General features: G+C 38.1%; 2 protein-coding genes across 3 annotated transcripts; both read right to left on the reverse strand.

Annotated features, from left to right (window-relative positions):
* Positions 1-5,878: 5,878 nt before the first annotated feature.
* rdh14a (retinol dehydrogenase 14a) lies at positions 5,879-8,187 on the reverse strand. Its single transcript, XM_052573260.1, has 2 exons — positions 7,803-8,187; positions 5,879-7,105 (listed from the first exon to the last, which is right to left on the reverse strand). The coding sequence occupies exons 1-2, from the start codon at positions 8,043-8,045 to the stop codon at positions 6,488-6,490; spliced, it is 861 nt and encodes a 286-aa protein (XP_052429220.1). The 5' UTR covers positions 8,046-8,187; the 3' UTR covers positions 5,879-6,487.
* A 682-nt stretch (positions 8,188-8,869) lies between these two features.
* nt5c1ba (5'-nucleotidase, cytosolic IB a) lies at positions 8,870-12,287 on the reverse strand. 2 transcript variants are annotated; one of them, XM_052573259.1, is made up of 7 exons: positions 12,072-12,209; positions 11,865-11,906; positions 11,624-11,791; positions 10,630-10,759; positions 10,244-10,366; positions 9,939-10,123; positions 8,870-9,802 (listed from the first exon to the last, which is right to left on the reverse strand). In XM_052573259.1, exons 3-7 carry the CDS (start codon positions 11,735-11,737, stop codon positions 9,425-9,427), a joined length of 930 nt encoding a protein of 309 aa, XP_052429219.1. In that variant the 5' UTR covers positions 11,738-11,791; positions 11,865-11,906; positions 12,072-12,209; the 3' UTR covers positions 8,870-9,424. The 2 variants fall into 2 exon arrangements, with proteins under 2 accessions (XP_052429219.1, XP_052429218.1); XM_052573258.1 differs by lacking the exon at positions 11,865-11,906 and having other exon boundaries at positions 12,072-12,287.
* Positions 12,288-13,300: the final 1,013 nt, after the last annotated feature.

The raw sequence follows: 13,300 nt of genomic DNA on the forward strand, positions 1-13,300 counted from the left end.
TTCATTGCAAATGTTAATTTCATCGTTTTTAAATTCATATTAAAGTGACATGACATTCAGCCAAGTATGGTGACCCTTACTCAGAAGTTGTGTTCTGCATTTAACCCATCCAAAGTGCACACACACAGAGCAGTGAACACACACACACACACACACACAGTGAACACACACCCAGAGCAGTGGGCAGCCATTTATGCTGCGGCGCCCGGGGAGCAGTTGGGAGTTCAATGCCTTGCTCAAGGGCACCTATAAGTCGGGGTATTGCCGGCCCGAGATTCAAACCCACAACCCTAGGGTTAGGAGTTAACTCTCTAACCACTAGGCCATGACTTCCCCATTACTATCATATAGTTTTGGATTCATAGAATTCATTAGACTATACATTAAATTCTTTAGACTAAATAAGATTCTATACTCTAAATTCGAAAAGAAAATTTAATTTAATGTGACTTTCAATGTAGAAAACAAATAAATATTTTTAAAAAGGAATCTGTGAATTTTAATAAAAATCATGACATAAGAAGTTCTCTTTCCTGTGCATGGCATGTGGGACTCTTCTCAGGTCTGCTTTCATGTGTTGTGCTTTAAATCTTTGCAATAGACAGCATTCCATTAGGCTTTTCATCACCGTCTGTAATTATCCCATGTCAGAGCTCATTCCCACAGCAGCTGCGGCCATGTCCAGGATCCTGCTTGGGTTTGAAGTGCCTCTGTTTTATGTCCTATAGAGAGACGCTTTGTATCATCATGCACAGGATGAGTACAGCTTGCTGCAGTCACACTGAATGCCTTCAGAAGCATGTCATCTGCCACTTTGACCCAAAATGCCACAGCCACTCTAGCAGTGAGGTAGGAAAGTGACAAGGTAGGGCCCTTGTTTTGTTTGAGTACCCCATAGGGCTGATGGGGGAACTGCAGTCCATTTAACGTAATGGAAAAATCACAATAATAATGTGTTCAGTCTTGAGCTTACAGCACAGTCACAGCTGTGATATTTGGAAAAAGAACACAATTATTACATTGCATTTATGAAACAATTAAATAATATTAAGTAATGCACATTTTAGACTCAACATTGCCACTTAGTTTATTTTTGCTGTGCTAACACAAACAAAATATTTTAAAATGTTAATATGCAACAAAAAGTTTGATTTTTTTTTTTTTGGTAAACTAAATAGCAAGGTGCCTGCAATTATACTTTGCTTAACTTGACCTGTATGAATCCTTGGCCACCCCATAGAGAAATCCTATGTTTTTGTCTATTCCAAGACCTACAACTGCACAAACGTTTTCTCTCTTAAAATTTTTGTATATTTGCATTACATAAATTTGGTTTCGGCAAGCTGCCCATGCGTTGACTGGGCCACCCTGAAAAGTCCCGAGGCTCCCTACAATATGACCAGTCCATCCCTTTTCTTATCTACAAACATCTTGGTCATGCACTCAACCAAAACCACATAGAGAATCTGAAATTCATTCTTTCATTCTCATGCACTGCTCGAACTATTCTCAGAGTGAGATTTAAAACTTAAGTTGTGCTTGTTTTGGAGGCTTCGTATGTTTTTACTCTCACAAGCACTTGGACGGAAAACACCCATCCTGCCTTCCACATTTCTATCTTCAGCAATGTTCAGCATTTGTAAATCATGACAAAATGGAGCCCCAGAGTTTACATTAATGGCTCGGACCTCACTTTAGAGCACTTGATCGAGCGATATTAAGAGTTTCCTGTAAAATTATGTTTCGATCCTTGACTATTTTTTCCCCCCGCACTCAACTCAGAGGTCTGTGTGACAGTTCATCTCTACTGTACCATACGGGATCATAATAATCTCCTAGCAGTTCTGATGAGAGGTTTGGATGCAGATAAGCATTCATTTATAAAGTGGTCTCTCAGTGGTTATATAATCCATGATTATTCATGATTTGCTACATTTTTTATTAGATTGAATTTCTGCTGTGAATCCATCACTGACTCACATCACTTACACTGTCAGGGGTAACTTCCACTTTATTTAATCCAGGCTGTAGAGATTCTAAGGTCAGTTTGGTTGCAAAGTCAGAACCCATAATTTAGCTTCTGATTTTCAAGATGATCTGTTAAAACAATGGATATGGATTAGCGCAGCGAATCCGGACATATCGTGCAAAAGTCAAATAGATGACATCATTCAGGAGCTGCATTTTAAATAACGTTCTGTAATGTCAACTTCACTCCCAAAGGGAGCATTTGAACCTTACATTGTTGCTGGTCAAGAATCTCTTGGATTCAACAGTCTGGTCAGCATATAAATTCATGCTCAGGCCCCAGGAACCCATCCAAAATGAACTACTAGTGCAATCTGTGAAATGTCTTGAGTTATCAGTTTAAGTTTGGCTTCAAGAAATCTACACATTTCCCATGAAGAGATTTACACCTCAGGAATCATTTCCATGTGTGAATAATGTGATCGAATAATGCCGAAAAATGCTGAAATGTTTTCCTTATACTGCTGCATACCAAAATATTTCTCTAAACCCGGAGAAAAACTCTTTCTGTTTTGAAGAGTGTGTCAAAACACAGGGCTCCACCTCAGGGGAAAGACTTTACCATACGTCTGTACACACAGAACCCACGGCCAGGTCACTGCTCCAGAAGACCAAGCAATCAATCAAATTACCTGCTAAAATAAAGAATAATAAATAATTTTAAAAATATGTTTTTGTTCACTGCTCACTCAGCTTCTGTGCCAGGAGATCTGTATTCATTCCATAGAAAGTGTTTTCTCTCAAGCTTTGAAAGCTTTTATGCAGTCATTCGGAGGAACGGTTCAGGCTGGGCTGAAAACACAAAGGTCACGGGTTTGATCTGAGGTAAGGGTGACCAAGAAAGTGGGGAATTACCATAGTCACAGGCCCTCTGTTTTCATTGTGCCCTTTAGCAAAACACTTAATCTATGGGTATCAAGTAGCCTTCTATTGCATTTTTATCATTGTTTTTCAGGACACCCGTTTATGATAATGAATGAAATATTTAGGAACCAAATCAATTCTTTAGGTTAACAAAAGTAAAAAATAAAACTTTGTGCTAAAATGTTTCCAATATGTCATCCAAACACCTCATATGTTATAGATTTATGTAGGCCTGTTTATTTAGCCTATACAATATTAATTCATTCAACACTTGAATATATATTTTTAATTACAGGTGACAAAGGTTTTAAAAGTCGTTTAAAATTCTGCTTTAGCTTTCTAATGGCATTTGTCAACTTTAACGTGACTGGCCAGTCAAATCAAACAAGGCGTAACGTTAGCCTGAATCTGAAGCGTTTCTGACGCGCAGACTCAAACTAAGCTTGATGACGTCAGCAACCTGTCTGACAGATGTAAATCTTCTAGTAGCTGTGCGTGAAAACTGCCATCGTTAATCTTGCAGAGACGGCGAGCTTGAGCGGGGAGTTCTTTGGCGTGAGTGAGCAGGAGTAAGTATTCTGATTAATTATTTTGTATAGTATTTTAAAATGTAACGCCAGTATGCCATATTAAGTTAGTTGCCTGCGAGCTTCTCCTCCTGTCTGTACGGTGATGCGACAGAGAATCGCGTGGTTATGATTAAATCGTTAGCCTATTTTTACAAAAACAGTTTCTACGGGGCCATAATGTAACATAGAAGGTAATGGAGCCCTTTATACATTGTCGTGTATCTTTAGAAATAAATAATGGACAAACTAAGTCTTTAAACGCCTCAGATGTAAAGTTATTCGCTGTCAAAGTGACGCCAAAATGAATGGGAGTCAATGGGAATGCTAACGCAAGTGAAGTTCTGCTACAAGATGGCGGCACCCGGCCGACTTCAACTTCCGGTCGACTTCCTTGCCGCCTGGATGTAAGTGGCCAAACATTTAATATTTTACAAATGTTTACGATAATAAAAATGTCAAACGACTGCTAGTAATATGATCTGATATAAACTAATGTTAGACTTTGTGTCGAATTTCGAATTGAAAATATTAATTTTTACATGGCTAAGTAATTTAAGTTATGTGACGTGAAAGAAACATTAACAGAAGCATTTTCGACATACTGTATTTGGCATGATTAAGAGTGAATCTGTGCACGTTAAATATTATTAGCAAATAGTAAATCTTTGCAATTAATTAAAAGGACACCCTACAACAGAAAAGGTTTAGTTCATTTTGAATCGGACATGACCGAAGATTGCAGTAAGTTAAGGCATTGAGTGATTCTGATTCAAACTGCTAGACTTTTTAATGAATATATTTATCCATAAAAAGAACCAATAAGAGTCATATGATGAAGAATCGGACATCATGGCTCATGTTGTTTTATTGACTTTACTGTTTGTTAACAGATATCAAAGGTATGTTCTATAATGCATATTATCAATGTTTATGTTTTAATGAACGTTCTTACTTGTATATTCAGTTCACATACAATTGTTTTGAAAGTTTTAGACATTCTGGTGCCATCAGCCTGGCAGTGCTTTCAGTTGCTCAACCACTCACGAGGCTGGAAACTCTCTTTACTGGGAAAAATAACATGCATTTGTGTCTCCCTTCCTTTCCCCATCACAGAAAACAAACACGCACGATAATAAACGAGAGAGGAGTTCTGTGTTTAAGTTGGACGGGATGTCTAGCTAAACGGTGGGAAAGGATGCTGGCTGCAGGTTTGTACATGGAGGGAAGCAGAGCTGAGGTGAGAAAAGCAGCACAACCGGAGAAATGTTTTACCTAAAGCCAAACCACGAGATAAGATACAAGGGCTTTGCCATGAATTTCTATATACCTTTGGGCATTTGTTGAGTGATATTTTGTCTTCAGGAGGAGGAAAAACAGGACGAAATAGAAAAAATAAGGAGGTGAAACAACTTAATGTGATAGTAATCAAAGCATCACTTTGTTTAGCAGCTTGGCATTCTGTCGCTGATGTGGCACCGCTTCGAAAAGCATCATTAAAGCCATTAACTTTCATAATTTCCCCAATTTTCTTTATTTCAAATATAAACAGTCTCCAGTCAGCCAAGCGCTCCGAGACCTCCCGTTTCACAGGGAGCTATCAGATGAATGCTGGGATATCTTGGGGGCTTTCTGGCTGATCGGAACATACTCTAAATGATCCTGAAAAAGTCCTAATGGCAAACCCAGGTGGGAAAAGCATTATGAGCCCATCAGAGCTGCTACCATTCTCACAAAGACAGCTAATGCTAAAAAAAAAACATTCTAGGCAATCATGATGAAGTGGGAGAGAGATGCAGTGTGAGAGGAGTGTGTACTTTCTTTGTGAAAGCAAGTAGTTGAATTGTACTTTAACAACTCCTGGAACGGTTAATTAGATGGTAAGTGAACTATGAAAGCAATCCGGGCTATTGCTCTAATTCCAAAATCGTTCTGCTAATGAGCCTCGCAAAAACAACCATCAGACTATTTTTCAATTACGTCAACCTGGTTGAGCTGTAGTTAAAATCTGAACAATGTCATTTGTACAGCGTGATATTTATTTATTAGACCAGGAATGCGCCCCCAAGCATTTCCTTTTACAAAGAACAAAAAACACAAAAACAAAAGGTATTGCAAGATTACAGTGATAAACACCCAGAGTTTAGAATGTTTAACAGTATATAATTAGCATTACCACACATATGGTTAGATAAGTCAGAAATACTGTCAAAATGCATAAGTATTTCAGCTATTTACTTGGAAAATAAAATGTTTAATTGTTGGAATAATAATAATAATTAAAAGAATTTACAGACAGATATACATACTTTTGTACACTTAAAAGTGTGTATAGTATATATAACTATCACAGATCAGCATTTCACCATTGCAAATGCATTGTGTACAATGCAATTTATAATCAGAACCGAGATACTGTATTTCTGTTTAATGCATCTTTATTAGGTACTCGAACTGAGAATGTATTTCCACTCATCTTCAGTATGAGAAGTGCAAATCAAATGCAGTGTTAACTGTTTCACTCCCAACATCACAAAAATATAACAACAGAGCAGAATTTAGGCACAATATTGCTCTCAGAAATCCTTAGTTCTATTAGCACACATTTTCAGTCAGAGAAAGGGTTAAGTGTTTGTAAATTGTATTAGTTGTGGTTATGCCCCAGTTAATAACCCATTTAGGTTGCATTTAGTCTTAAACAACACATGAACATAGTTTTGAAATCTATGAACCTAACTAGAATGAGAACTGGATAACTGAAGTTGACTCTGGATTAATTTAAAATATATAAACACACACACATTGTTATTGTTGCAGCAGAACTAACAATCTGCTAGTTGCAACTTTACAGTTAGCATTTCAAAGCACAAGTGAATAAGAATGGCCAAAACTGCTCCCTCCTGTGGATGTAACCATACATTTTGCATGTTTTCTTTCCAAGAGAAAATGCTTGATGGTACTTTACTCTCTGAGTTGTCGATTTTGAAATAATAAAGGACAGGTGACTTAAATTCTTAAGTCTTGAGATTTCAGGTTGTGATGCCCACCATCACCTCACTGATGTCCCACAGTTTCTTGGCCACCTCCTCATCTGTGGCCTTAGCTAATAGTTGTTCTTCATGACAGTTAGCAAAGCACTTCCCCTGAACGCCCTCCACATCCGGAGAGCAGGCCAGATAGATAGAAGTCTGTGCACCTTCCTCAGGGGACTTAAAGAAGGCCCGTGAAGCCAGGTTAAATAGTGGCTTCATCAGCAGTGGGATGTGGACATGCCTGCCCAGGTTAGTCCGCACAATCCCTGGGGTGAGAGCATTTACTGTCACACCGGTCTCCTCGAGTCGATGAGAGAGCTCCAGAGTAAAAAGAAGATTGGCTAGTTTACTCCGTGCATAGGCAAAAGCTTTATCATAGCTCTGCTCGCTGTTCAGGTCATCAAAGTTTATTTCACCGTACTTGTAGAGCTTGGAGGACACTACAATGATCCGGCTAGGAGCAGAGCGTTTGAGGAGATCCAGCAGGAGGTTAGTGAGCAAGAAGTGACCCAGATGATTGACGGCGAACTGCATCTCGAATCCATCTTCTGATTTGGTGTATGGACACTGGTAGATTCCAGCATTGTTGATTAGGATGTCAATCCTTGACTCTTCCTGTTTGAGATACAACAGATATGGCAAGTTATTTCTGAACACAGGAAAAAAACACAACCCTAGAAATCAATTAAAATCTACACTAATTTACATACACTTCTCTTCTATTGATTGTCTATTCTTTTTTGATACACAAGCATTTAAAGTATGGGCCATAGATAAAACAGTAGTAACAGCAATACGCAATGAAATTGATTATTTTATACATTTTTGTTCTATAATTGTTTTACCGTTTACTGTTCTCACACACTCTACTAAACTGTACAACCCCAACCCCAAACAATAGTGAAGTTTTATGAAAGTTGAAAGTGAAAGCTTTTTACATACACAATTGTACAACGTTTACACTGATTATAAAATATATCTACATCAATAAATGATTAACTATGCACTGTTTCCCCGTAGTATTATTTAGATACACAATTTTGCAAAATGATATATTTAAGCTTGCCAATGAATTCTACTCGAAATTCTATACCTTCATGCGCGCGCAGCCACGTGCCCCTCCCAAACTTCTCGAGCGTGATATCACGCATAAAGCGCGTGACGCTCGCACACAATTGGGTATTGTGCATTTGTTTTTATTTGACAACAATTCGACCAAAGCGTGCTACGCGTGCCCTATATTTACTGGAGCGTTCTAAATATCTGAAAAGAGAAACAAACACTCAGTGCTTGGTTTGATGTAGCACGTTACCTTCATTATCTCTTCGCAAAAACTACGGACAGATTTCAGCGACGCCAGGTCCAAGAGTTTGATCACTAGTTCCCCTTGCTCTGGTCCGGCCTCCTGTTGGATCTCTTGAGCTGCTTTCTCCGCCCGTTCTCGGTTCCTACATGCCATGATCACTCGGCCCTGACACCGCAGCATCTCCGCGGCCGTGGCTTTTCCAATGCCACTGTTTGCCCCGGTCACGATTATAGTTTTGCCCCGTAGCATGTCGACGCCTTCCTCCAAATGTTTAGAATGGGGAATAGCTTGACTGTTGAGCCTTCTAGGGCCATCAACAAAGTCTAGTCTAGTTCATGAGCAGGTTTGTAGGCGTAAACAATCATGCATGTGGGAAGTAGGCTAACTAAAATGTTGTTGGACTACATTACCCAGAATTCATAGCGGCTTAAAACGCAACGTAAGTGTATTGCTTGGTGGTGGAAAACACAAACAGGGTAACAGTTTGAGATAAATTAATAACTTGAAACATCTAAAAACTTTGAAGTTAAATTTTCATTAACAATACACTTGAAGTTAAGTAATGAAGTAAAATATAGCATTTAGTAAAGAGCAATAGGTTTAAAGCGAGAATAACCACTTGTGTATGATTTTTTTTCCTAAGTTGCCGCAACATAAGGACTACAACATTTGTACAATTTGTCAAGTACATAATCTCCTAAACCTATGTTTGTATATGTATATGTCAAATATGTGTTTTAGCACTTCAAACTAAATAGCTCTATTAAGGCGCAAACCAAATAAGACCACACATTTAAGTTATCATCATAATGAATAAATCCAGTGTTTAACTTTTTGTTTTGTCCAAAAAAAAAAAAAAAAATTAAACATGCATGCAACAAACACCTCATAGTAAACACACAGGGGTAATCCATTGTAAATATCAGTTTCTTCACACTCATACTTATTTCAGTGTTTTAATTCATTTATTATTGTGGCACGGTCTGTCAGGAACACCGGTGGTGGGCAACACACACATCAGTGAAGAAAACTGCCTGAAGATTGAGTCTGAATATCTAAGTACAGCAGTGAAGAAGTTACAACAAAACATCTAAATGTAGGTAAACATCTGTTAAATGTATAAGAAGAATAACATCTTGCACTATAAATAAAATACAGATAGTTTCAATGTATGTTCCCTGAGAAAGAATTACATATTCTAAATTAAACTCTTGATTAAACATCTTTATGATTTCATAGTAATCAAGGCATACATATTGGTAAATGCATCTAATTGCACATTATTCTCTTTAAAAAATAAAAATAAAGGGCTGCAGCATGTAGTTTAACCTCGCACTGCTGAAGCATTAGCCCAGTATATACTAGATTATTTTGAGCACCGTAGCTTCTTTGTATTTATATTTCTAGCAATCCATCTGTATAGATCAAGGTTCAAAACTGTCTCTGATGCAACCAAATACATAAATACAGTTACCTATAACTTGCAGAGACTTTTATGCATGTGCTTCACTTCCCTGCTTATTATTAATATAAGTAAACATTTATATTTTAGCCGTTGTATAGATCAAATGTAAGACACTGAATAGGTGTTGAGGTACCTAAAGAATTGGGACAATTGCATTTGACAATCAAATCTTTTCATTTTTTTCAGTATCACTTGTATCTATGTGTTTCCCCTTATGATACTTCTGTCCAATCCCATAGGGCACATGAGCAGCGATTGTACCAAGCTCCTGGGCACCCTCGATGTGAAACATCTGATCATCAAAGAAGATGTGAGGCTTGATCTTCTGTAAGAGAGGCCCCTTAGGAGCCCCAGCCAAAAAGAGGGCCTCGTCTACCTCCAACCCCCAGCTCCGTAGAGTTTTCAGAACGCGGGCCCCAGCGCTAGCAGCACTTCGAGCTGTGACGAGGTAAGTGCGAATAGGGCAGCTGATTCTTTGGTTTTTTGTGTAGAACTTGCGCTGGAGTTTACCCAGTGTTTCCAGGAAACATTTCAGGGGGCCCTAAAAGATGATGCAATGCCAAATCAAAGATAAAAGGGACATTGCATGCTCCAAATACAACATGGAGATAATTTTAGAAACAATTTTAATAATGAACATTAGTTAGTAGCAGCTGTATTACCCAGTCTTAGTTTACCTGTGCAAGAGGCTTGTTCTCAAACTCTTTCTCGTGCCTAAAGAAAGTGTCCAATCCGTGTTTCTTTACAATAATCTCAGACTCGTCGGAAAATAAAACTGCATCTCCATCGAAGGCTACACGCAATTGTGTGTCACTGAGCTCATTCTCACTGTCGCAGGGGAACATTGTGGCGGCTGCTATTCCTGTGAAAATGGCCATTTAAAGCAAATTTAACTTCATGTTGAGCTAATTTAAATACTTTTTCTTCTTCAGTGGAATGAAAATCCCATTTAGATCACAATGCATATATATTTTTTAAATACCTTCTTCAATAGCTTCTTGTACTTTCTTTGAATCTTTGGACAGGTAGAGGTTGGTCATGTAGGCCTTTAGGTAACCAATTGGACTCTCTCCACCCGTCATGCAAAATCTCTCTATAGTTAGATCTGCAGAGAGAAAATCCATGTAATTATTGTTTGCATAATATGTACAATGTAGTACTTTTGCATTTGCCTGCTGTGAACCTTATGAAAAAAAAAAGTAAGTCATTGTAGCGGTCTTTATCTGTATTTTGATCTGTGTGCCTGCACAGACTTTTTTCTATTTTTTTTTCTTGTTGCATGTTGGTCTGTGTATAATAAAGATTTTTTAAAGAATGTAATGATGATCGCTATCAAAGGCTAAATTATGGGGTAGTAAATGTTATTACCATAGTAATTGATGCTGTTGATGAGGCGAACTCCGACCTGGGCGTGATTATTAGTCATCAGCACAATATCAAACAGCTCCTCGCTGTCTGGGTACAGTTCTCTCAAACGAGCATTTACATTCATCAGAGCCTGTTGATTAGAAAAACACAGTAAATACTAAAGGCATGGCTCTGGATAAGGATATCCACAATAGGCATTACTGCTGTGATTACTGGTAGATTAGTGTAACAATATGAGATATCTATTTAACCATATATAGCGGGCAGGACACAATAATGCTGTTATGTTTGTGTCTTGCTTGTAAATCTTGAGTCCAGCCCTGCAATAAAAAGGAATAAAGTCCATCCATGAGCAAAAGTAAAAGGACACATTTGTTTTCCATGTTGCTCTACAAAATTTACCATACAGCAGATTTGCATCAGTGCAAATTGAATTGGCACTAACTGGCCCAACCAGCTTATCTGACATGCGTCAGGTTCATACTGGAGGTTGTCAGTGTTGGTTTGTTCATTCGTATATGTATGCATAAATTAAATAATCTTGTTTAACAGTAGTATTCCTGCATGGTGAAAATCTATCTTACTCATGATTCTGCAAAAAAAAAAAAAAATCCAATTAAGAATATTTAAACATACAAATCATGACAAAATAAAGTTTGTATATTTCTCAATTTTTTCATTTGTTTGTCTTTCACAATGTTTCATGGGATCAAAGTGATAAAGGTGTACACTTTTACTTAAAAGTCTTCAAATAAAAACTGTAAATAATAATAAAAAACAATGGGAAAAATACTGGAAAGGTGGGGTGGCCACCATTGCACATTGTATACAAGTGTCCAGTTGCATTACCTGTGGCATCAGGCTCCTGACAGGTGCTGATGGAGGTTGGGTGAGTGTTATGATCAGACAGCGAACAGATCGTTTTGGAATATAGTACTGCCATTATTTTACATAGCTTGAAAAATCATTTTGTAGTGCTTAAATCTGTTGTTACCTTAACGAAAGGAAACGAGACCCCTGGGCTAAAAGGCTGGTCCTCGAGCTCCTGCTGGTGCTCGACGTACCTCTCCAGCCCTTCCTCTTCAAACACCTTCCTCTCCTTCACCATGTTAAACAGCGTTCGCGAGGACACCGCGATGGTTACAGCATTGCTGGGTTTGGGCTGCAAGTTAAAAGCAAGCAAATATTTACCACAGCTGTAGACGACAGCCAAGCTGCTCTATGTGGTCAGTTACCTGTAGCTGCGTGCAGCGCTGCTGTCAGTGGCGCAATCGATTCTACAAGCAAACAACGCGCTCGCTTTCAGTGTAGACAGCTATATTTACATGTAGGTAAAATAAGTTTTTTTCTATCATCATCGCTAGCATTGTAGATTGGGTATATAATGCGGGAGACGCTACACTCATTCACAGTTTATGTAAGTTACACAAACGATCTCTTACCGGACGGGGCTTCTTCGTTGTTTTCGCGTTGTCAAAAAATGCTTTGACAGCCGCCCAGTCTTTTTCTTCGCTGTTGTCCGAGTTGGACTGTCCTCCTCTCTCAGTACCTTCAGGTTTGCTCATATTCTTATGGTGGCAGGGAGACTAACTTGTGTCCTGCGTCCTTTGCTGCGGTAGTTGAGTTCCTCTCAGCATCAACACGACCGCGTGACGTCACCTGACCTGGGCAGGTGTATGACTTATCGATATAAAAGCAGCTACATGATTTAAATAATTAATTTAATATTTACATCGCTCCAATTTCTCGGAATGCTCTAAAAGTTTCATTGTAAATGTACTTCACTACAGCATTTAAATGTAACATTTATTTGCAGATGTACTTTTAGTTACCATGTGTTGGCATATCACCAATAGCCTAAATATAAAATAAGATAAAGGTTAGATGTTTATTGGAGATATACTTATGTAGAATTAATTTATAATTACTGTATAGTGAACAATAAAAAGCAAACACAAAACACTTGTCACACAGCTGCTACAGCACAGGAATGAGGAGACCAGGTGTTCAGATCCAAGGAGTTTAATTGACATTTAGTTGGGTGGCACATATGGATGACATAAACAAATACTGGACAGAGAACTGGAAACTTAGAACACTGTTTAAAGGCATGACTATAGATAAGGGGAGAAGGAACCCCTGGGACTAATGAACACAAACGGAGAACACCTGGAATCAAATCAAGGAATAACATGAGGAACAAAGCACAGATAAAACATGGAACATACACGTGACAGTTCTAAATACCTTCTTTATATGATAAAAGAAAAACAAAAGAGAAAATGTAGTGTCTTCATATTATCTGTTCATTAATAGCAAGAATACCGGACAAAGAAAAAGCCTTTTAGAAAATTATTTATTGATTCATTTCACCAATAAAATATAATCACCAGCTTAACAATACCTTAAGATCAGTATTTGCCTTAATTTCATTTACACTTTAAGCCTTAACAAGACTGGAAATAATTACAAAATGTAGCTTTCCTGACATTATGGATCATGTTGCAGAAGAAAGTATGGTGCTGTATAACTTTGTCACCCATTTACAAATATATTAGGCCTTATTTTAACTCATTCCTCACACCATAAGGTGCATGGGGACCAATAACCCTATACTGAAGGGCTCCATTAACTTGTGACATCTGGTCATTAAAGAATATACAGGTGCTGG

Source organism: Carassius gibelio, chromosome B13 (assembly GCF_023724105.1).
Source record: "Carassius gibelio isolate Cgi1373 ecotype wild population from Czech Republic chromosome B13, carGib1.2-hapl.c, whole genome shotgun sequence".
Classification (NCBI taxonomy): domain Eukaryota; kingdom Metazoa; phylum Chordata; class Actinopteri; order Cypriniformes; family Cyprinidae; genus Carassius; species Carassius gibelio.

Bases quoted from the DNA above. Each gene is read 5' to 3' on its own strand.
- rdh14a (XM_052573260.1), bottom strand. From the start codon at position 8,045: ATGCTACGGGGCAAAACTATAATCGTGACCGGGGCAAACAGTGGCATT. The intron at 7,106-7,802 runs GTAACGTGCTAC...TATCTCAAACAG, and splicing joins TTTGCGAAGAGATAATGAAG to GAAGAGTCAAGGATTGACAT.
- nt5c1ba (XM_052573258.1), bottom strand. From the start codon at position 12,194: ATGAGCAAACCTGAAGGTACTGAGAGAGGAGGACAGTCCAACTCGGAC. The intron at 10,760-11,623 runs GTAACAACAGAT...TCTAATCAACAG, and splicing joins TCTCGTTTCCTTTCGTTAAG to GCTCTGATGAATGTAAATGC. The intron at 10,124-10,243 runs GTATTTAAAAAA...CCATTTTCACAG, and splicing joins ACAAGAAGCTATTGAAGAAG to GAATAGCAGCCGCCACAATG.